The sequence below is a fragment of the Phoenix dactylifera genome, chromosome 6, assembly GCF_051530095.1.
Source record: "Phoenix dactylifera cultivar Ajwa chromosome 6, Ajwa_hap1_PhDact_Kaust_v1.1, whole genome shotgun sequence".
Classification (NCBI taxonomy): Eukaryota; Viridiplantae; Streptophyta; class Magnoliopsida; order Arecales; family Arecaceae; genus Phoenix; species Phoenix dactylifera.
Window position 1 is genome coordinate 25,862,383 of NC_143195.1, and position 25,943 is coordinate 25,888,325.

Genomic DNA, 25,943 nt, shown 5'->3' on the forward strand with positions numbered 1-25,943 from the left:
CTGCTCTGATACTATTTCTCAATTTATATATATCATCCTTGCGCTGGAGCCATGCTAATCTTCTCTGTATTGTTCCAATTTTATCGGATGTCTTTGATACCACCAGATTTGTCACACCCCAAATTTGGAGCGCAATAGACACTGCACGTCTGTATGGTAGGCCATATAGGCATGCAAGGCTTACATATCATATCAAAGCAATATTGATTCCTGAAAATTTATGTAATAAGTAACTTAAACAAAATGGTTCTTACACCGCACGTCTTTAGGGTCATAGCTTGTGATAGCAAGGAGGAGATCGTCTTTCCACTGTATCCAACTCTAGAATGATGAAGATCAAAGATGATCAAATCTAGCTGGGGTTAAAGTAACGGGCCAGTCTACCGCCTAGGTATCGAGATGGTGTAGGGCGTCCCCCCTGGAATCAACTTGGATTTGAGCAAAAAGAAAGCTAGGGCTTTGTAAGTAACCTAATCATTTGTAACAACCCAGGATCTTACCCAAAATTGCTAGCTGAAAGGTATTATTTGAGTTTCTTGATCATATATAAATACCTAAGATCTATCCAACGAATAACCGATGTAGGACTAAACACACACCTGCACTGGTCCTCGCATACTCTCCCCGTTCATGCCCTAATGTCCTCGCCATACTAAGGGTTCAAATCCATTCAAATCTAATCACAAATACCACGATTAGCCCGTGGTCTACCCCAATGGATCCATGCTGCAGTGTCTTCTAATCCACATAGATTATGGGCCAGGTCCGCTCTGATACCATTTATAACAACTTAGGTCCTCACCCAAAATGGCTTGTCTGAAGGTATTTTTTTAGGTTTTTTAGTCATGTATAAGTATCCAAGATCTCCTCGGCGAATAACTGATGTAGGACTAAATACATACCTACACGGGTCCTTACATACTCCAAGTTCAAGTCCTAACGTCCTCGTCAGGCTAAAAGTTTAAATCCATATAAATTTAAGCACAAGCATCACGATCAGCCCTTGTCAGTCCCAATGGATCCGTGCTGCAATGTTCCCTAGTCCACATAGGTTATAAGCTATATCCGCTTTGATACGGTTTGTAACAATTCAGAACCTCACTCAAAATGGCTAGCCGGAAGGTATTATTTGAATTCCTTGATTCTATATAAGTACCAAAGATCTACCCAGCGAATAACCGATGCGGGACTAAATACACATCTGCACGGGTCCTCATAGCCACCCTCCACCGGCCTCCCTCCCTCTCTCTCTCTCTCTTGCTCGCTCTCTTTTCTTCTCTGTCCTTCTCCTTATCCTCCTCTGGTGACAACGTTTCGGTTTCTTTACTGGAACTGTTCCGATAAGCCGTCGGTACGGCTCAGGACGCCCCGAACTGGATGGTTCGGGATGGTTCCACTAACCTTAGTCCGAATATCTCTTAATTATTTATAAAATAATATAAAAGAGTGTTATAGTAAAATTCATGATAACAACTTTTTGTGGCAAACAGTTGTTGTCAAATAAAGATTTTTGTGATGATTCTTATTATTATCAAATAGAAAAGTCTCATCACTATCCTTAATATCGAACTACATGGATGTATATTTTACCCTTTTTTTAGTGACAACTTTTTTTATAAAAATGTTTTGTGAAGATAAAATGCGGCGACAAACTCTTGTATCGTCGTGAAAGTTCTACTAATGGAAACGTACATGACGACCTCCTCGTGGTGATCAGAAACGTATTACCAAAAGTTTTAGACGATATTTTGACTTTTAATGACAGCCGTTGTTTAATGACTTTTCTTCGTCCTAGCTCTCTCGACCTCGCCACCGCAAGCCGACACTTCCACGAGTAGTCATCATCGCAGCGGCATTCAAATGCATCCGCGAGTCCCCTGTGTCTCCGTTGTATAACCGCAAACACAACCGCTACCGATCTCCCCCACGCCGCTATGATCTCCGCCTTGAGTACTTGCTCCCCTTCACGAGTTCCTCGACTTCTTTCTGAGCCATTCTATTCCCGGCCCAAGCCTCTGATTACGTGATGTAATTCAAGGTGAAGTGGACGTCGCAGCAGCAATCTTCGACACGGATTCACACTTGGTCTTGGTGTGGATCCAACGCGAACCCTGCACGAACTGCTTCGAGCAAAAGTTTCCAACCCTCCCACTTGGCGAGAGAGATGTCTATGACGTAATCTATGGAAGCGAGGACACCATGGGAGTGGACTCTTCATCAAACAGTCGGCCATGCCTCATTGGAGACTCTGCTCCGATCATTTGACGAGAGCCACTATACAAGGAACCAGTGGACAAGGTGATGGACTTTGTGATTGAGTCGTATTACAGGAACCTAACTGAGGAAAAGCTGAGCTATTTCTTCCATCTTATAAGGTCTTCCAACCTTCACACCGATAGGCTCGTATTGACGTTCTGTGCTGCACTTTGCCCGGGACGGACACATCAAGATCGCTAGGATGAATCATCCTGCAGTCAGAGCCATCGGTGTTAAGATTGGAAGACCTCGAGATGGACATATTTAAGCTGCTGACATTCATCACCCTGAGATGAAATCCACACACGGTTCAATTAGCTGGAGCAAAGCGAGATTACTTCTTTTTTTTACTTCTTTCCTTTCTTTTTTTGTTAGCATAATAAATTCCTAACACTTTTTGCTGTAATTGTTGGCTGCTTGGCCATTCTAATCACTCGAAACAAGTCCTAAATAGCCCATGCCCACTCTGCTATTCTCTCTCATCACTGTAAGTCCAGGTCCAAGATTGACAACCCTATTAATCATTAAAACATTCGCCACCAGCTTGCATACCCAAACTAACATTAAAAACAGAACGAACAGCAATCAGTTCGCTACTCATTCAGCAGGTGGCTGAGTAATCAATCGGAAGGATTTGATCCCGAACAAAATGCAGTGAGATTTTCAAAAGCCAAAAACACGGGAAATTACATTCAGTACAAAGGGCTTAGGGTTCGAAGTATTGTCTGATATCCAATGACCTCGACTTCCCATAAAAATCCACACCACCATAACATCAGTAAGAAAAAATACACAATTACATTACAATAACATCAATTTCAGAACCAGTGAATTGGCAGGTTAGCACACTCTTAAGGAGCAACTCAAGGAAGCAGCAGGACCCTGTTGCCCTTGATCCTCCCAACTTGTTATAAAGAAAAGCCAGAAAAGCAGAAGGCTCTTGTTGATTTTTTCCCCACTTATCCACTAATTACATGCACTTTACAACAATAAAAAATTATGGATTATGCAGAACGGGGGCAGGAAAAGGAATGATAGCCCGCACGAGAAAAACAGGTTGAAAATTACAGACTAGTGTTCATGCTTCACACGTGCCTTTAGAATTCCAGGCATAGGAGGAGAGGTGGGCAGCTTATTTGTAGAACTGGGCCTTGTAGGTTGTTGCACGTGCTGCTGATACATACCCAGCGTGCTGGGGCATTCACCTCCATTTGAACTGGGCTCATGGGCACTATCGTTATGTTCTCTTTCACCGAATCTCATTCCTTTCAGAACAAATGAGTCATCATGCAACTCAAAAGGAGTGCTGCATTTTCGAATTTACATGAAATGATGTGAGTAAAGGATATACACTAAAAATCTATAGTATTATAGTTATTTTAATCTCTGCAACAGTGAATACAAGATTCTTCTCAGGGTTCTTGCTTAATTCCAATATGAGCACAATAATTTCTGAGCATGATTCTCGAAATAATAAGTTATAATTCGAAATGATGCCAATTCTATTGTGTTTTTTGATTGTTCTAAGGCTTTCAAGAAGTGTTTTGTATATACCATATTCAGTTCATACTTCAGCTTCTTAAAAAGTCCTAAAGTATGTTGATTGGTTGGCAGGCTGTAGTTTGATGAGTAATTACTATATTGATTCTGCCATTTGCTGCTGCGAATAGATGCTTCTGGCTTCTCTTATTTCCGTTTTCACTGATGTTCCTTTCTTTCTTGTAGTTTAAATTCTTCTTCACAATGTACACACGAAAAAAGTCTCAAACAAACATGTAGAAAAGAGCAAATTCAATTTATGCATTTAATTTAGAACACATTGTTCTTGAAATTACTAAAAATTAAAATGGAAACTACCAACTAGGCATAGGCTTTGGACCGAAACTAAACTTAGCTTTAAAACCTTGCAAAATATGGAGAATAGCTGCCAATTAATTAACTATAATCACTATTTCATATTGATTGGCAGAACACTAAATACAGGCAAAGGTCAAAGGTTGACTTGCAAACTGATTGATATTGCAATATGAGGATCTTCCCCACCGTACCTGTCATCCATAGATAAAAAAGAAATGACATTTGGTTTATCCAACCTGACGATGGAACTTAGAATGCATGCTCACGACCACCAAGGTTTATGATTCACTTCATAGGTTTTTTGGATTTCCCATCCCTTTTTATTGGTTATTTTCAAGTAACCTGTCATGCTTGAAGTGAACAATTTAGATACAAGCAAGGAATACCCCTAAATTAGGAGGAATTAGATGATTATTTCATCGCAGCCAAGAGCCATCAACCATGCAGTCCAGTGGGAACTAGCATATACAGTGGAATCCCACCATTTTTAGCCTGATGAACAGAATGACAGAGCATCCTATCAGAAGGCAAAATTCACGGCTTTCTACCTTCATACGAATTTTGAAACATTAGTTACTAATCCTCATCAGGATGCCAGACAGTCAAGAATAACCTTTAAATTGGACCCCTCTTCCCCACCTCTTCACCCCCTGCCGCACCCTCTCTCAGCACAGCCCTACATGCTAATCCAAGAAAAACTGAACCATGCATCCAACACTTCTTACAAATTTAACAATGCAAAAGAAAATGTAGGCTTGTATTGGGATTTCACTGATCCTTCCTTGAACTGCAGCTGTGAGAATTGGAACCAACCACCGATGGCAGCTTGGACAATGGAAACATTTAAAAGAAGTCTGCAGTCAAGTGACACTTGAAGAAATCTAGAGGACAAGAATAACATGATTTTTAATTTGCAAGGGATGCAGATCATCCTTACTCGGTGGCTACCAAAGGCTAAGTTACTATTTCCAGAGGTTAACACAAATTTGTAGTTAGAAGACCTTTGTGAGTCTGCTCTGTTGCTGAAGCAAACTAGTGTTACAAGCAACCAAAGGGAATAGCTTCATCAAAATGGCAACCTACAGAAACTCATTCCTAGTATTGACCTCCTATTTGCTTCAGTCATCGCTATCCTTATCCCCTCAACAGCTAACCAAGGTTAAGTTACTACTTCCAACGATTGGCACCAACACCTTGTTGAAAGGCCTTTATAAGTCTCAGCTGCTGCTGAAGCTAAGGATACAAAAAATTAAAGGGAATCACTTCATCAAAATGGTAACCTACAGCAACTCATTCCCAGTACTAAACTCCAATTTGCTTCAGGAATCACCTAAAAGGAAACACAGTCTATGAATCAGCTGGATTTTAAGCATACACAAATGGAACTTGATTTTGAGGCTTTTTTACATACTGGGCATGGGTTAACAAATGAAGATTCTTAGCAGTCTCAAATTGGGAAGTAGTTGTACAATATGTGTTAAGAGAAACCTGAAATGTCCTATAATCTGGCTGCTTATCTGATAGGATAGGAATTTGGTAGGGCCACATGCCTGGCCAAGCCCGCCCTAGAAATTTTTGGGGGCCTACAAACCAGACTTAAGTTCGAATTCTTTTTTTTTTTTGGGTACATCGGCTACTTACACTAATCTCGCGAGCATGGCCAGCACTATCAAGAGAAAGAAGATTGCTCAATGATGAAGGAACCTCCAACTCCCGTGTCCAGAGGATCTCTCCAATGCGCTGGGCGGCGTAGGAAGTGACCCAGTCAACCTCCCTGTACACACGGACGGCCTGAAAAGTATCACGCTTCCTCACCAACCACCGGATGTCGCCGAGGAGCGGGTGCTCTACTCCCCTCCGCCCTCCCTGTAGAATCCACTCCACCACCACCGCCGAGTCCCCCTCAAGAATGATGTGTCTGGCCCCTAGTACCCATCTCACATAGAAAATGCCCTACCATGCAGCCTGGAGCTCCACCCCCAATATTGAAGCCTCAAAGGAGCGACTAGCAGCAACAAATCTAGAGGCCTGATCTCTGATCACGAACACAACTCCAGCTCCACCACCACCGTGAAATTTCTTTTCAAATCCCAGCCCGTGCTTGAGCCGACCCGAATAAGCCTGTTTGGGCCAAAAGGTTGGGTCCAAACCGAAATGGCCCCATTGTCCTGAAGTTGGCATTATTGGCCCAATATGCTCCAGGCAGAGGATCTTAATAATGAATTCGGAAGGCTCAACCTTCTGGCCAGAAGTGGAGCTCGAACTTGGAGCAAAAAGTCAGGCTCGGGCTGTAGGCCAGGCCAAGCATCAACTCAAACACATCCCAAAATGTCTCCAGGCCCTAATTTTAGGGCCAAACCCAACCCAAATGATCTCGGACCTGGCTCAAGGCCCAACCCAAAGAACAGGCCTTGGGCTGGCCTGCGCCCATTTCTAGCCCTATCAGTTGATAGTGGGAAATATTAGATTCAAGATTCCCTACTTCTTATAGAACATAGTCAACTAGCTTATAGACTTTAAATTATACATGATGTATAGAATTTCTTGCAATTTTATATAAAGCAAAAACTCTTTAATGCCCCATCACAATGTCAGTCATCAAAGGTTTTTTATTAACAGAGGAAAATAACATCTATAGTTTGTTTAGCTAGTATATTGGCCAGATGAATCCCCATTCAACAGCTCTTTGCATTAGGGCAATTGGCAACTTCCTTGAAATGAAAGCAAGCTTATTATTGACTACAAAGATACTAAGACCCATATGCCAGCATAGTTCAAAGATTCAAAGTTCGGCACTTTGAGAACACCAAAATCTATTGGTGCCTTTGGCAAAGCAGAATATATGGCCGGTGATGTTCGCTGAACAATGATGTGATGCATGATAAACAAGTGAGAAGTTATTTGCATTACCTGTTAAAGTCGAAATGCACCAGTTGCATATCTTCTGATATTTCCACCTCTACAGTTGCATGTGGACGAGTCTGTTTATTCACGATTGGAAAGAAAAGGAGATATTCAAATCATTATCTAGTCAACTGACTCCAGAAGAAAAATATAATAATGGATAGGTTGTGATATAAGTTGTACATATTTCATAATATCCTGTAATTTATAAGATGTAGAGTTTGCAGGTGATCAAATGATGATATGTTTGGTCTTCAAAGCTAATTTACTGAGAATATTTATTTGCTGTATCCTTGTCATAGTAGAATTATAGTTCCTCATCATTAGATGCCTTTACCAATCAAATAGGTAGGTAATAAGCAGACTTTACTACGCAATTTCTTAAATTCTCCACGAGATTAGATGGTATATTGAGATGATATCTAGAAAATTTATATACCTTCAGAGAAACAAATGAAAAGCCATTGTACCTGAACCAAGATAAAAGGTAAAGCCACTGCGCCTGAAGGAGCATTTCCAGATTTGTATAATTGCTCATTCCGTTGTATCAAGTTTTGCAGATCTACAAGCTTAATAGGAGAATAGAAAACAGTAAGATATATGCTCTTAACTCAGAATATATCAACTTCATCATATTGTTTTCAAGAGTATAACATATGCCTCTTACCACTTTAATATCATTTCATGCTTATGGCGTTCTGGACCTCTATAATATTAAGTTGAATTATTCATATAGCATTAGAATTATAACTTAGTCCTAATTACCCTCACCAACCAGGTTTAATTCAGCTGGTTGGCATCCTTGTCCACTTGAGAGAGGTCCAAGATTCGAACATTAGCGGTGGCATGCCTACTAAATTTCTCAAAAAAATATATCAAACAAGCTTTTAGCTTACTCATGTTTCTGATGAACAAACTGAGCTGAGTAAGAAAAGTACAACAATATGTCTTAACACTTGCTTGGACTTCAACACATCCACATAGGTGTCAAATTCACAACCAAGGAAACTCTGAGTAAGAGGACATTCCAGACAACCTAGAAGCCCAATTAACTGCTATAAATACCTATTCGTTAGGTAAAGATTGAGATTTATTCCAAAGCATATTCCTTTTAAAAATAATAATAATAATAATAAGCCATGGAAACATAGATAAGGAAGTAATGAAACCTTTTGTTCTTCTATGTTCCTCATAACAAATAATCCCATCAAGTTACATGTAAACAAAAATAAGCCAGAAGAATATAGCATCCGAATCTCTCCTCTCTTCCTCGCATTTTTCATATTCTTTGCCTAGATAAGCAGTATATACTCAGTGTGCTGCTGTAGCACACTCCATGATTTCATATCAATATCTTCTATCATGCTAACGATGCTATAACTAAAAGGTCCTAGAATTTAGGAGGTTCCACTTCGCATAAAGGAGTCTCAAGGTGCACGTGCAAAGAGAATATATAAATGTTTGTAAGAACTGATTTAAAGAACAAGTAAATATCAAACAAACATATTCAGACTTTAATAAATGATATATGTGAGCAATCTTACTTGATCTTGTAAGTCTTGCAAATATGCAGTTTTCCTTTCAATCCTACTTTTCAATCCAACACGCTCTGCCTGTGATAAAAGTGTGGAAATTGGAGAATTAGCAACACAAGACGAAAAATAATTTTTTTTAAAGAGTGTCCCAGTGCACGAGGATCCCCCCACTATAGGTCTGGGATCAGATCTATGCAGCCTTACCCCCACATGCAAAGAGGTTGTTTCTGTGTTTTGAACCCATAAATCACAAGTAACAATGGAGGAACCTTAATGTTGTGGCAAGGCCCATCTTCACAAAAACAATACTCTTATAAGAAAATATTAAATACAAACAATGCACACCTGAGAAAAAGAACATAAATATTTATTTTTATATCATATTATATGCAAGTTGTGAAAATAATATTATTTGAATAAAGAAATAAATATTACATAAAATGGTTTGACATGAGAGCGACATAAAGGAATGAAAGATTTTAAATTAAATAACTTGAGAACCAAAAATTTAAAGCTTAAGTTTTTAATGATTTGATTGCTGTAATTGGAGAACTATGAATTAAGCGATCAAGATAAGAAAAAAATAGAGAAAAAAGAGATAATAAGGTATACAATTTATTCCTTCTAAAAAGAAATGCATTTGTTGATTCATTGAGTCTCCATTTTAGCAAAGATTCAATTGAAGAGGAAACAGTAATTTTAAGGGCAAAAAACTAAGGGTATTTTCATCTGAAAAGTTGGTGGAAAGAATCAACAAGAAAATATGTCAGAATTCAAAACTGTCATTTCTTAATAAAGTATAGATTAACCAAATCATTAAGGAATAAGAAAAATGGTATAGACAAACCTTTAATTCTTCAATATCATTTAGACTAGTTCGAGGTAAACCCTTCCACTGTATTTCCTTTTTATCTTTAGATATAATATCCATTGCCATAAGAACATTCAGGGCATCGTACACCCTCCGCCTTATATTCTTCTCATCATACTGTTGCTGTTTGTTTTCAAGAAACACTTTTAAGAGTATAGTCCATGAAATCATATCTAATTAAAGAAAATAGCTAAGATCATTTCTTCACTGCTAAGTGGAGCTGTAGACTACCTGATCTGGAGATACCACATTACTGTTGGGATCAGTAAATTCAGCTACAAGTTCATCCGCAACCTGCCAAATAAAAAAACAAAATAAAAAAGCCACCTTACCTCAAAAAAATGCCATGAGATAATTAAAGCTTAGCTATTGTAATGGAGATCAGGACCTGATCATATTAAATAACTTGTCTTTAGAGTTTAGAGAATCTGGGAATCATTATTCTGCCATTAAATGGAAGGCAATTGATATAACTATTGAAAATAAACAAATAATATTTCAATAACAAGTATCTCTTTTCGCTTCCTAACATGTGCTACTCAACAAACTGCAAGTGTATGGATTTACCATTTCCTATTAGGGAATGATCAGAATATTCTACTTGTAGACTTACTAATAAAATCACAGTGGAACAAGAAGGGAGACATATTAAAGACCAAAAATTCCTTGTAAAGAAATATCAAGACAAAAAAAAATACAGAATGCAAGAAAAGGAATGGAAGCTACAAAAACATGACTAGATGAAAAAAAGAAAAGAGTAATTGATTTTATGTAAAAAAAAATCACGAAATCCTAAGAGGATTTACCATCAACAAATTAAAACAGGAATAAATATTTAAAAAGAAAAATCTAATGATCTAATAAGTGATCATCCAAAAGCATGGTATGTTGTACCGGACGGTACCGAGCGTATCATACCATACCAAATTGGTACCGATACCGGTACCGGTGGCATACCGCATACCGTACCGTACCAACACTATGCGGGTATGGCACTGGTACAGGGTCCGGTACCGATACGGCAAACCTTATCCATTGCACTTAGGAGAATGCAAAATAGTAGCTAAAATCACAGATTCTCAAATATTCCTCGATATATTACAACATTTTTAAGAGGATGTTCTTACAAGCCCCAACCAAAATAAATAAACAAAATGAAAGAACAAGATTCAATGAGAAGACAAACAGAAATGGATTTACATGAGAAGCATATGTAGAATTCAGATCACTTTAGTAGACCACACAGCACAAACACATTGAAAAGGCTTAGATTTTCCAGTTTGTTAAATGAAAGTCCCAACTGAAGCAAATAAGAACACAGAATCAGATCATTCTCATTGTCAGAAGATCAAAAATCAGCTAGGTAAGCATTCCCTGGATTTTCATTTTTTTCCTCCAATTTCTTAAAGGCATGCAAGGTGGTTTTTTTCTGACTGAAAGAGGAAAGAGATCACATGAAGCCATACACAATCAACAAGAAGCAATTACAGTGAAGGCAGGCATACGAAAGGCTTTATGTATTGCATGCTGGTGCTGTACTGCAACAATGCTTGACGCACAAAGGAATGCATGAATAACAGTCACGCCCATCCCCTACCACAAAAAAAAAAAAAAAATCCAGCTCGCAGAAGGGCTAGGTCCACAGCAGTGCATGTGCCAGTCCAGCACCAGCATAGTACATACTGGCCTAAATTCCTACCAATCTATGATATTTAAAATATATATATTTATACATCTAGAAGGAGCTATTAAATCTAATTAGATGAAATCAAACATCTTTTTCAATAGGAATTTTTGCCGGAAATTGGACTTAAGGACAGTTAGTTGAACGCCATTCTATTATTCAGTCCTGATTGGAAACATCTGTGAAGTGTTGGAGAGAACTATTGAGTACATTTGCAAAGTGAATCATCTGTTAAGCTGTTCTCTTTTCACTTTTCAACAGTAAAAAATCCAAAAACATTGTCTCGAAATGAACACAACTCAGAATATACAAGCACTCCTATTGTGCCTTATTATATCGATTAATGTAGATTCCATGCATGAGATAGCAAGATGTATGGAAATAACAAAACAAAAGGTAACATGGTTAACTGCTTCACCTCATTGTAAGTTGTTCTTCCTTTGCTTTCCACTTTCTCGCAAACTATGCACATTAAGAATAAAAATGTTAAAAGTGAACAAAGGCAAATAATTTTTTGAAGACAATAATCAAGAGAAATCAAAGCAACTGCAGATTAACCCTCCATTTCGTTAGCAAATCCTCATTTGTAACAAACGCTTATGCAATCTACAGTATATAGATGAAGCTCTTGAAGAAGCTTCATAGAACATTGTCTCCTATTTGTCAGGATAGACATCTTTTCAAGATGAAAAGAATGACAAAAATTAACCAAGAAATAGGAGAAAGATTTTTGACTCACCTTTCATGCTGAACTGGCGGAGTCCTCTACCACTTTTATCACCACCAACCGCCCGTGTTCCCCTCTTTTTCTTCTTGCCACTGTTCAAAAAGCATGCTAGTTTAAAATCTCAAAAATGTTGGAACCAGATCAGTGATGAGACCTCTTTCAGGCAGTAGCTTTAAGCAGCAACAATCAACTCTTATGATAACAATGAGAAAGCAAAATTTGAATTAATTAAGCTTTTATGAGGAAAAAATATATTTCTGTTTTTGCAGCCACAGATATATGAGTATGCGATATCCTCGACGTTTCATTAACATTTGAGGGGAGGTCGCTCTCTGTACAAGCTTCAGCTTTTTCAAATTAAAAAAAAAAGAAGAAAAGAAAAGAAGAAAAACCATAGTAGGGAAGTTATAACTAAAAGATGTCAGCAAGATCTATGTAGGAAAAGACTTCCACTTCATTTAACATGAACATATCTTTGACTGTTCGAGAAGGTAAATTCCCTTCTTTTGATACCTTGAATGTTTTTTCTTTTTTTATGTGAATTTAGATTAATGCAACATCACCATTTCCCTAAATGATCAAAGTGCTACTTTTATCAGCATTCACAAACTTGAAATATCTTGATCAACAAATCCTCAAGGGTTTTAAAGTATATAGCATTTTTGTCGGCGAGTGCACAGGTGTCAAAGTCCTTACAGCAAAATCCATTTCATGCAAAATAAAATGTTCAAAACCCAAATTCACCATCTCAGTGTTCACATTTAGCTGCGAATTATCAAAAAGGTTAGGAAAAGCATCTAAGTGAAGCAGCAAGGAACAGTTCATCCCAAATCGATCTGACTAGAAGTTTAGCCAATCAGCTAAACCATATGACCTTTTTTATGGTTATTCCCATCAAAACCTTGACCAAATTAAGAGCAATTGAGAAATTACTATTCCAGTTGTTCGATCACGTAATTTAGACTAACAACCCTTTACCACTCGACCCACTCCTACTGAAGGAGAAACAGACCATGTTAGGGTCATCAAAAATACATCAAGGAGATAAGACATTCAATAGTTTCATTTAACCTATTGCAGAAATTGGATCTGAAAGTTACTTTAGTACACTCATAAACAATGGAAACAGGCCAACAAAAGCCATTATGCTTCTTTTTAGGACTTTAGGTTCTCATCGCATATAACCAAGCCTGTTTCATGATGCATGAAAAAGGTTCTCAGTAAATCAGCACCATCTCTCCACCTTTTCTCAAGTCTCAGCACATAGTAAGTGGTTTATAGCTGGAGGTATAATTCTCCAGATGATTGCCCTTATATAGATCCACAAAAAGGAAACAGGAAACCCTGTCTCACTAAGGGTTTCCTCTATTATGCCTTATTTCATTCTCCAAATAATCTCAGCACGCATCAATGATTCTTGCATTTGACCAATACCTGTAACATAGTTGATCCTCTGCAGCTATGCACCTCCTTTCTTTTGATCTTTACACGATGCATAGTTTTATTTGATCCAAGGCAGCTATTCAATATTAAAGGGCTAGAATTCAAGAAAGTATCAAATAACGGTTTTGGAGACAAATAATGAAACACTAATCAAGGACCAAACTGAGAAATAGGCTTAGGTTGAATGGATCATTAAAATAATGGAGGCCCTTACACTCCCTTGCTTTGAGCACATATAGAAGGTTAGTGGATTCCAATCTGGCATTTATCATGAATTTTGCTTAAAACAATCAAAGCAATGTTTGGCCATGTCCAATACAGAATGCTTCACGAACAGGCAAACGTCAACTAACTGATCATAGGAGAAGCTAGAAAAACAAGCTTTCAACTTATGCTTGTATGAAGGACATGCTTATCTTGCACAAGAACAATGAATAAACCTTGCCTAGGAGTCAACATATTGAAGGAGCAAATGAATTAGGTAAACTTTAATCTACTCAACTCATCTTGGATTCGGTCAAACTCAAAACACGATTTTGCGGCTCGTCTCAAAGTTCTTAATGTGGATCTGAATTTCAAACAAGTTAAATTTAGGTTTACAGAATTACAGATACAACATTATTGAAATTAAACAGACCTAGCAGTGCTTTTACATTATGTGTTACCAGCTCAACTCAACTCAACTCAACTAAGCGTTAATCCTAAACTAGTTGGGGTTAGCTACATGAATCTTTTTCCTCATGCATTACCAAAAACAGTAAATAAGTGAAGAAACGCTTTTCAAAGAATTTTTATGCATGTGCCTCAGTGTGCTAAAGCAAACAATAATTTTGACACCAACAACCCTGCATAGCATCGAATAACATGATTTTCTAACTTCTCAATCATCCGATATAATCAACCACATTTCATTGAATAGCTCAGACCATGCAACTAAATTAAATTGATTTTCCTTTTAGATGCTCCAAGTGAACTCCTAAATGACGATCAAACCAATCCTCCACTATTTCTCGATCGCGGAGTGGTATCACCCCAGCAAAACAACACACACCGACAACCGATGACCTCCATTATATCATATTCTCCCACCCTTCCATGAATTCAAGAAATGCTGTTCCAAAAACAATTAAATTTGCAAATGAGAAGAAAAAAAATGAGGCAAGGAGATTGGGCTCACCTCACGGCCCCTAGGGAGGAGCCGGCATCGTCCCCGTGGATGTCGAGGTGGTTCAGCCTCACGAAGGTGCTCTCGCTCACGGGCGTCGTCGCCGCCGCCGTCTCGCTCCGGCTCGATGGGGACCCGACGCTCCCGCTCGTGGACGCCGATTGCCCGCCGGAGAACGCCGACGTGGCCCACGACGAGCGGCTCCCGCCACCCGGGGGCTTGGGGAGGCTCGCCGCCGTCTTCTTCCCGTCGTCATTCTGGCGGTTGCCGGCGACCATTCCAGGCGAGCGATCGAGCAGGCGAGTGGATCGAGGAGGGAAGAAACCCTAAAAGGCAAGGGGAAATGGGACGGAAGGAGGCACTAGTGATGGTTGGTTTGGTTGGAGCTCCGCGGAAAAGTTACTAGTGGTGCAGGAGACAGGAATGCCCTTACAAATCAATAAAAAATGATTTTTATTGGGCGTAAAAATTTAGAGAGTGCAAATCGTGCTGGCTGTGATTGCGGTTAGCCTGCACTTCTTGGGTTGGACTACGGCGGGCCGGCCGACGCTGGGCAGCGGAAAGATGGGTTATACACTTAAATTCTGAGGAGCATTGTAAGCCGTACAAGTGGCAAGGTCAATCTGACCGGGCTGAGAGTGGACCCGGCAGGGCCATACCCCAACCCGAACCTGACTGAATTTTTTTGGACTTCGAGTCAGGCTATGGCTTGAAATTTTTGGATAATTCAGATCTAAGTCTAGCCAAAATCCTATTGGACTCGTCCAAATTATCCGTTTGGGCCAAAAATAGATTCAGCTCGAACTCGATTGAAGTTTAATACTTCATAATATTGCTTCACAAGTAAATGAGATAGTTTAAAATTAAGTTTTCTCCTATAACATAAGTAAATGAATATGATACATTATTTTTAGCTAAATCTATTTTAATTTGCCATTTGCTTCCTCTTTATTCTCTCTAAATATCTTTCGGGCCTAGCTTAAAGCCCGACCCGAGCTCATTTCCAGCTCTACAATCTAATGAAGGCATGGGCGATCATCCGCATGCCACCAACATAAACTGAGAAGAAGATTAGAGGTTCATTGAGAAAAATTCAGTACATTAGTAAACTCATTGCCCAATTGACGCCCATTTGTGACTAATGTTTAAACTTAGAAAGAAAGTATCTGCAATATGAAATGATGAGTCTCAACAAGATCAACAAAATAAAAAGCCTGCATAATCCCCCAATTCTTGTTCCTTCTATCCCAAGCAGACTACGATTATTGTGCTTATCCACGACGGATATTTCTTTTGGAGCATTTTTGGGGCAATATAATGAAATTGGCAGAAAAGAAAGGGTTAATGGCCCTCGATGTCAAAAGGTCTTTCTTCATGGAGACCTCCACGAATAGATTTATATGAGTCCTCCGCTAGAGTTTACACCCCATCTTAACAAATCAACTAGCAGCCAAGAGTGAATACCGCATAGATCAAGATTAACAATATCAGAGCAAGTGAAGATCATGTAACACTTGCTAGAATAAGAAAAGTTCGACCCTAACAAATTTCACTAATTAGAGATATGGACTGAAGGAGGAGATTTCAGTCATAAGCAGGTTGAAAGCTTAGAATTTAGCCATAATCAACTACAATATGGGGAAGTACACTAAAGTGATTGAAGCAGTTTCAAAAATAGTCTCAAATGTAGAGTTGTGTGTTAGACTGAAAAGATATGATTATCGATCTAACAATTGTAAAGCAACGACGTCGATTAACGTGCATAGTAGAAGATAACTGGCATCAGTTACTAGAACTGCGAGGAGTGAAGGTCAGATGTGAGAATAACTATCAGAGTGTACATCTACTATTTATTAGTATAAATAAGAGGAAAGTGTACTTTGTGAAAAACCCTTCGCTCATCAATCCAATAAATCTTTTTTTTAGTCTGGCCTATCTTTTAACCTATAAGTAGACATAATGTAGCTTTCTACCATAGCTCAGTGCTACACCCTACTATAGGTCAATGCTACACATTCTTATCTACCTTCGAATAGTGGTGCAGCAGTGACGAAAAGTTTTGAAAGTCAAGGCACCTAGACTCATGCTAATCTCTATCATGTGTTTAATCCTCATCATCATATTTCTGGCTGATCCATGCTGGTAACATACCCGTACATGCCAACCCCATTGCTGTGGAAGACTTGGCATCTTTCTTTACCACCCAACCAAGTTTCCTAGGATTCAGAGTTTCCTGGTGCTCGCTCATATAGGGTGGAAAAAAATGCCATGCTAGTGTTAGAGTCACTGTATTGCTCAAACTAGTGCTATACCGGGCTTCTGAATGTGATGTACCCAACTTCATAATTACTCATTGTTGGTATTTTTTCTGCCTCATCCAAGAAAGTGCAAAGGAGCTCAGGATCCCAGAAAACTCGATTGGCTGGCGAAGAAAGGCATTGAGTTTTCTACAACAATAGGGTTGGTGTGCGCAGGCGTGCCAATGACGTCTAATAAGTTGGAAAGGTCATGATAGGGATCGAAGAAAGGATGTAGAGTAATATGGGTCTAGGTATCTTAACCTTCAAAAACTTTCACTACCCTCGCACTACCATTTGAAGGTGGATAAGGAGGTATAATGCTAGGATATATTGAAGGTGTAATGCTATGCTATAATAGGGGTGCAGTGCTGGGCTATGATAGAAAGCTAAGTAACGCTTACTTCTAGGATAAAAAGTAAATTAAATTAAAATAAAATATAAAAATTTATTGGATTGATTGTCGAAGAATTTTTTATGCAGACTACAAATCTAATATTTATATAAATACATAATAACTATCTACTCTGACAGTTGTTATCCAAGTTCTCCATTCCTAACGACCCAAGTAGCTGATGTTGGTTTCCTTCCCACTACCGCACGACCATAAGAATAGCCACTGTGCTTACATAATCAAACTTGTACTCTGTTGGTGTTGGCCCATCATTAATCTACCTTCGATCTATGCTGGTCGTCTTTGTAGCATAATCTTCTATATATTGAAACACCTTTGACATCAATCCATCCTTATGCTTGAACACGGACATCTCGAACTTTTGGCCTACTTATTAGTATTATAGATGAACCTTCCTCCTTTGGCCTATCCCTCCATAATTGGTGGAATTTATCATGACCAAACACCATCAAATCTAACAAGGATGATGTGGCTTTCACCAGCTTAACTTTATCTAACTTGGTCCAACGATGCCTATGTCTATTTTATAAATCGCATGTTAAATTATCATGTTTTGTATAAAAAAAGGGCGTAAAAAATGGTGAAAAAAATGGTGGGTCCTATATCTATTTTTCTAAAAGAGAGAAGATCAGTATTTATTTTTCCATGCCTGATTATTGAGTAGTAGTAATCTGAAAATATCATTTTTTAACGAAAATGCCCTCACTTATATTATATTAATTAAATCAAGATATTGATTAATAATATATTTAATATATTAATATATTTTATTTACAAATATTTATTATTGATATTATTCTAATTATATTAATAATATATTTAATATATTAATAATATATTTAATATATTAATATATTTTGTTTAGAAATATTTCTTATTGATAAATAATTAGCAAATATATATTATTTATCCATAAATCTAACATTGGATTTATTAACAATTAATATATTTATTTATATACCAAAACATAATAAATTTATTTATAATAAGAAATATAATTTCAACAAATGTATAATTAATTTAAAAATATTTATTAACTCATGTATATATATATATATATATATATTAATATTTGAAATAGCTATACTTATATTGTTTATGCAAGAAAGCTATAAATAGCTGATAAATGGATCGAGAAAAAACATAATTACTTAAATTATCTATTTAAAGGCATTGTTGGAAATTTGGCAATATTTTTAGATAAGATTATCTCTAACCAAATAAAGTAATTTTTTTCTAATGTTATTTTTCGAGTATTTTTTTACCAACCAAACATGATAAAATGTATTTTCTTCTATAATTATTTTTTCAAATAATGATTTTCAAAAATCATCAGATTATCCTGCAATTTGGCATACCCTTGCAATTTCATATTATCACATAGGCTATGACATAATTGGCAAAGTAGCTACATATTCCAAAATACTTGTATGTCTCACAATCTTTCTAATTTTTTACAGGTGTAATGTAAAATTCTATTTTAATGCCAAAAGAGGATAATAAATGTTTATATTTCTGTTTGCTTGAAATGTAGTTGATGACCCAAAGATTGATTCATAAATTGATTTTGATGATCACAAAACCTTGAAGTATAGATACTAATGCTTATGTTGCAAGGAGAAAGATATTTATTTTGCAAGGAACATAGCAAGTTGGGAGAACACAAGAAGGCCTCCAAAGCTCTCAAGTTGGAAGAAAGCTACAATTTATTGGCCCAAGCTTAAAGTTCAAAGGATTCAAATTGGAGGAGTAAAATCAAAAGAAAAATTCAAAAGAACAGTCTTCGAGTCGACTCCAGTGGAATTCGAGTCGACTCCAGAGAAGTATGAGTCGACTCCGGAGAAGTATGAGTCGACTCCTAGGAGTCACAGGCAGAAAAGTCAGAGAGCAGTTTTCGGGTCTGAGATTCGAGTCGACTCCAGTGGAACGCGAGTCGACTCCGATGGTTGGTAGGTCGACTCCGAAGAAAGCAAGAGTCGACTCTCAGCGGAACACAAGGAAAAAGTCAGAGAGCATTTTTGGGACTCTGAGATTCGAGTCGACTCCCGCATTGCACGAGTCGACTCCGAGACTCCGCGACCATCAACAGACAGAAAACCAAGTTACTGCCTCTGAGATTCGAGTCGACTCCCAGACAGCTCGAGTCGACTCCAAGGCAGCGCTACACCAAGATGGCAGAAGGTTGTGTTTCACAAACTGAGAGCCGAGTCGACTCCAAGGAAGTTCGAGTCGACTCCAAGACTGGACGAGCCAAAAGACAGAGGATCGGGAGTTCGGGGTCTGAGATTCGAGTCGACTCCCAGGACAGTCGAGTCGACTCGAGAGGACAAAATTCAAAATTGGATCCACGGACTTCAGTGGATGAGCCGACTCCGAAATTGCCAAGTCAGCTCCAGAAGTTGGCGAGTCGACTCCGGGTTAAGACGAGTCGACTCCCAGTCGAGGATGCACCATAATTCAAATTTGGAACAGTGGCCGAGTCGTCTCCAGTAAAGCACGAGTCGACTCCTGCAACAGGCGAGTCGACTCCTGATCGCGCGAGTCGACTCCGATCCCAACGGTAATATTGTCAGGAAGTGCAGACTGTGTCCAACGGCTCTATTTTTGTCTCTAACGGCTAGATTCTTGTTTCCACGCCATCTAAAGCTATAAAAACAAGAGGAGAGCTAGGGGAGAAGGCATGGAAGTGGGAGAGATCATCTAGGAAAGAGATCTCAAAGAGATTACAAAGGAAATCTCCCATAAGCACAAAAGGGCCATCCAAAACGAAATAGAGAGAAGAAGAGCATCCAAGTGAATCCGAAAGCTTCCTCTCCATCCGTGTGCTGCCTCGGGGATCCTCTACTTCATGCCAAATCAGAGGAGGATCAAGTAAAGAAGAAGCCGAGCTCCTCCATCTTCAAAACTCGTTTGAGGGCTTCTCTTTACTCTATTTGTTTATATTGTCATATCTGCTTGTTTAAGAAGCTTTGATTTGTTTTTATTCTTTGTTTTAATATCTTGTAACTTGATTCAATCAAGGGATTGAATCAAGGGGTTAAAGGTTTGTTGGTGAGCCAAAGGGAAAACCAACGGTGTAAGGTTTGTTGGTGAGCCAAAGGGAAAACCAACGGGATTAAGGTTTGTTGGTGAGCCAGAGGGAAAACCAACGGGGTTTAGGTTTGTTGGTGAGCCGAGGGTAAAACCAATGTGTAAGGGTTTGATTGTGAGCCCGGAAAAACAATCGGAGTGGTTCTAGTCGGTGAGCCTGGGAAAACCGACCGAGTTCGTTGTGCGCTCGTAAAACAACAAGTTGGGTTGTGAGCTTGTAAAACAACCGGCTGTAATCGGTAGGATTATAGTGAAATTCCCAAGAGGTCTTGGGGAGTGGATGTAGGTGCTGGGGTGCACCGAACCACTATATGTCCTTTGTGTTTGTAATGCCTCTAGTTATTGTCTAACTAACACACTTACTTACTTAGATAAATTGCTTGCTTAATTCTTATCCGCACATCTTTTAGTTGCAAGCATATTTAATCAAGTCAAAGTCTATACATCAAAACCTTGCTAAGTTTAACTTTCACTGTGTATCTATACAACTTAGCATAGTTAATCAAAAAGTTTTAGAAGTAGCATAAAAGTTTTAAAAGACCCAATTCACCCCCCCTCTTGGGTTGTATCTACTGGGCAACAAGTGGTATCAGAGCAGGTGCTCAAATATTATTTGTAGTCTTAACCGACTAGAGCCAAAGATCATGACAACTCAAATAGATAGTTTTCTAGGAGAAGGACAATCAATTGATAGGCCTCCACTGTTTAATGGCATAGACTACACATATTGGAAAGCACGCATGCGCATTTTTATTCAATCACAAAACTATTATTTATGGAAAATCATAATAAATGACCTTCATACACTCTCTAAAACTATTAATGAAAAGGACTTAGCACAATTGAATGCTAATGCTATGAACATATTATATTGTGCTATTCATGAAACGAAGTTTAATGAAATTTCTGCATGCTTATCTGCTAAGGAGATCTGGGATACTTTAGAAACTATTTATGATAAATCTCAGATTAGCTCACATGTGCTTCAATTGCGTACTAACAATGAGATTGCAGAATCCTCCACAGTAGCCGAGTCGACTCCCAGTTCGTCCGAGTCGACTCCTAGAGAAGAACAGTCTGAAAGGCAGAGACACAGTCTTGAAGACCCTGTGAACGAGTCGACTCCAAGTAGTTCCGAGTCGACTCCCAAGCTAGCCGAGTCGACTCCAATAAGGTCCGAGTCGACTCCGAGGCAAATCAGCTTCCTAAAGACAAGGAAAAAGAGAAAGCAAGAAGAAAGGAAGAAAGAGATAAAAAGGAAGAAAGCCTTGACCAAGAAAGAGTCAAGCCAAAAAATAAAGGTTAGGAGCAACAATGATGATATTAGCTCCAAGAAACTACAAGAGGTAACTGACTTGTGCTTTATGGCACAAGAAGACAAGGTAAAATCTGAATCTACTCTTACCTCAAATGATTTTCAAGAAGAATTCTCTTATGATGAATTATTAAATGCTTTTCATGAGTTGTATAGTGAATGTAGAAAATTAACTGTAAAGAATAAAAATCTTAAGAAACTAAATTCTGAAAATGAAAGCTTAAGGTCATTTTCAGAAGAATTGATTCAGAAAAATCATAGCTTAATTAAAGAAAATCAAAACTTACGCGAAGAAATTAATCAATTAAAATCTTGCATTAACAAATTCACCGTAAGCTCAGAAAGATTAAAAATGATGTTTGAAAGCCAACATGCTGATTTTGATAAATCAAAATTTAGCTTGACTCCTTCACTTAGCCATAAATCTCTAGAGAAAAAGGTTATCAATTTATCAAGCAAACCATTAAATAAGATAACTTATTTCAAAAATGAAAAGGATGGGAATAACAACTTTACCTATCGTTCTAGTATAATTAAATTAAATGGTAAAGTTATTACTATTAAACAGATATGGGTTCCAAAAGGAACCATATGTCCTAACTCTCAAGGACTCAAGCAAGCTTGGGTACCCAAAATGAGAAAATGAGGATGGACACATAGGTGTACCAAGGTACCCATGGAACATAAAGAAACTTAAAAAGTTATTAACAAAAAAAAATAATAATGAAATCAGTAATTCTCGCATCCTCTCATACTGAAATTGTTTTATTAGTTGATTAAAACACATCTTGCAAGTATTAATCATTCTTTTCTTGTGATATAAGTGATATTTCTGATATGAAAAGAAAATATATCCAAATCACTCCATCTTTCTAGATTATGCTTTACTTATAGATGGATAATTTGGTAAATCAATTCTCCTAAGAATAACTCAATGAATTCTCTATATGCTTGACTGAGAGTTTTTATCCATGGCATTATTGTTCATTGATCATAGATATGAAAATGTGTACTTGGTATATCTTTGAATATATGTATTATAAATACTATGATCAAAGAATTCTTTTTGGCATATAAAATTAACTTATGCTAGTATGGACCTAATCTCAAAAGATCTTGTCATTGGTTTACTTAGAATATCTTCTGCAAGGTCAAAGTTTACTATGCATGTTAACTAAGGAAACAAACAAGAATCAATTTCTAAATCTAAAGATGTTGTTTCCATCACTAAGTTTTCACAAGCTTACATTGGATTTGTTTTTGGCAAGTAAAATTAAAGTATTTTCTGCATTTGCTAAATCTTGTGAAAGGGATCAAATGAAAAAGGTTTGCAAACTATGAAAGTAAAAGAAGTATCATGGCATAGTGTTGAAAACCAATTTTGTATTAAGTTGTGCACAGAAATAATATTGAATACAATTATTTCTGCACCAAAGAACACCATAAGTAAAATAGGGTTAATAGAATCCTTGAAGAAATGAAAAAGGCAATGTTGTACGATAGTCATTTAAAAGCTATCATCATTGCTTGTCATATATATGGTTTCTATTAGGTCTATATTTGATGAAAACTCCATTTGATCTTCTGAAAAATAGAAAATGAACTACTGCATATCTTTCATATTTTTCAGTCGTACACGTTATACCTGATATATTCTTATGAAAATAATGCCAAATCTGATAAAGATATTTCTATCCTTGGATATCATTCATCAAGCAATGCATATAGAATATTCAATGAAAAGATTCTAGTTAAAGAAATATCAATTCAGTTTATTCTTTATGAGACTAATGATTCATTATCAAGATACTAAAATCAAATTATATATGGATATGTTTAATCTTTTACATATGACAATCTGAAAACTTGTTAATAATTAGAACCAAATTGAGTTTTCAGAAATGCACTTAATGAAGAAAAATTGGTGACTACTAAAAGATTCAATCAAGAAAAGATGAATTAGATCTTGATGAAATTCTTGCATGATTAGAAGTAAAGATCACCATTATCATTTGCTTGCTTTATGAGCTTTATATTCTGTCAAATGAATGTGTAGAATATACGTCTATGTGGTTATTTCATTTAAAAAAAAAAAAATCTATGTAAAATAACCACCTTATTTGAAAACACTCATTACCAATATGATAAAGCAATATGTGATTTGGAACAAGCATCAAAAGCATGATAGAATAATTATTTCATCAAACACCTAATAGACCAGATTGTGTGATCATTATGTGCCCTTATGCAAGACTTCAATCTAACTCTAATGAATCATAATTTATTGATAACAAATGAATCATAATCTGAATTTTGATAGAAACAAATGTTTAAGATAAATTGATTAAAACATAGTTAACATATCTTATTGATAATTATCTTAAGCAAATAGAATCTAAACTAAATTGACTTAAACTATCTTGGTTAATGAATCTATCTCTTTAGTTCAAATGATATGTGCTTGCTTATATTTAGGCAATCTCTTGAGTAAAGTGACTCAACATGCAACTATTGTCATATCTTATATTGAGTCATCTAGTTAAAAAATATATATGTTGGATGAATGCTTTGTATCTTAAAGAAACTAATGACCTTCCTTCAAGAAAGAAAAATGAGAGATTTCAACTTGAAGGATATCTTCATGAAAGATACACTAAACATTTACATGCAAACAAGAGAGAGGATCTTCTTCAGCCAAAAGTTCACACATAAGAAATCTAGTTTGGCTTGAAGAACATATAATGAATAGGTAATTTAGATACCTTTCTCACAAATTAGTTGAGCAAAGTCAGTAACTTAAATCTTATTATGGCATGATTAAATTCTTTAATTATTAATTTTTGATATCATGTCTATATGTGTATTGACTGACTTATACTTTTAGAAATTATTTCATGGTTTGCCCAAACTAAAATATATCTTTGCCTATGTCATAACCATGAAATACACAAGTATATGCTTAAAATGTTGATGTAAAATAACTTGTGAGAAGTTATGAAACCTTGAGCATAATGAAAATATTGTTTGCATGATATACATATATATGATACGTAAGATTAATTCTCTATTCTGCTCTCTCATGAAAATTACTTGAGAATAACAAAAAGAGAGAGAGATAAAGAAAAGAAAATGGATATTATTCAAGAGAAGTAAAATCCAAGTAGAGGCAAACACTTCAACCTTAAGGAAAAGCAAAACAAACTTAATATATTCGACACATTTGTGAGACTTGTGTGAGCATTCTTTTGGAAGGGATAAAATCCATAATTAATTACACTCAAACAGGGAGAGTTTGGAGTGAACATTTTAACCTTTCTATATTGCTCATCATAGGGATGGTGCCAATGGGGAGGCTAGTGGTAGTACCCGGCACTATTTGACCCAACTATTCGGTGTAGGGCATATTAGGGACGGCACAAGAGGGAGGCTAGTGGTAGTACCTCGTGCCCCTTCCCAACTCCACCGGATAGGGAGCAAATAGAGTATAGAGCATAAGAAAGTTATAAATGAAAAACAAAGTAAATGAAAGTAGAATTAAGTCAAATTTTTAATCACTTGAAAACACACTTTAAGGATGAAATCATTGCAAGATTATATTTAAATAGGGGGAGTTTATTTGAAAAGAATTGATTTTGATCCTTGACATTCTTGTACTTAGTATTTTAATGCATGACTTAACACATGGTATATTTTGCATATGGTATAATGTCTTGATTTATGGATTCTCAATATTTTGTAATGTTTCATACTTGGACAATTTGATTGAATGTTTGAATTGCTACATAACATCTTTTGTTTAGTTTTATTGAAAAGAAATTTCAGATTTGTCATTCACAATCATTGTTAAAATCTGAAAGCTAAATAAAATTGTAGAAAGGAGAAGAGAAGAACATCTCTATTTAGGAAAAATAAATTGATATTGATCTATCTTTCTACTTGCCTAACTTTGATACATAATGTCCTAATACTTGTTAAAATATCCTTTATTGTGTATCGAAACTCAAAATTAAACACAAAGATTCTGAAAGTGCTTTAATGTTATTGAAATATGTATTTTTCAATCGTAACAATTTAAGATGAGCTACATTGTGAAAGATACATATCTCATATTATGACTTAGAAAGCTTTTATTGAAAATCCTATGTAATTCAGAATCTGATTTTGTATAAAAGCTTAAACTAAATGTAATTTTAAAATAAAGTCTTACTTTAAGAAAAACAGAATTAATTTTGATGCCTTTGGTGATTGCTCCGATACGCATCCGAAACATATCATTTCTTATCTTCAAAGTATACTAATATTGGTTCAAATGATGTGTCTTTCGATGATCTTGATTGCAAACAAAAATTTCTAAATATATGATTTTATTTTGATATTAAAAAGA

At 36.8% G+C, this 25,943-nt stretch overlaps 1 protein-coding gene and 1 non-coding gene across 2 annotated transcripts; both read right to left on the reverse strand.

Annotated features, from left to right (window-relative positions):
• On the reverse strand, positions 1-103 carry LOC113461119 (U6 spliceosomal RNA). The gene has a single exon (XR_003383182.1). It is a non-coding gene; the product is annotated as a U6 spliceosomal RNA (small nuclear RNA).
• A 2,932-nt stretch (positions 104-3,035) lies between these two features.
• On the reverse strand, positions 3,036-14,855 carry LOC120110866 (transcription factor-like protein DPB). Its single transcript, XM_039126767.3, has 9 exons — positions 14,455-14,855; positions 11,847-11,926; positions 11,526-11,569; positions 9,655-9,717; positions 9,400-9,546; positions 8,562-8,630; positions 7,488-7,586; positions 7,024-7,094; positions 3,036-3,562 (listed from the first exon to the last, which is right to left on the reverse strand). Exons 1-9 carry the CDS (start codon positions 14,718-14,720, stop codon positions 3,328-3,330), a joined length of 1,074 nt encoding a protein of 357 aa, XP_038982695.3. The 5' UTR covers positions 14,721-14,855; the 3' UTR covers positions 3,036-3,327.
• Positions 14,856-25,943: the final 11,088 nt, after the last annotated feature.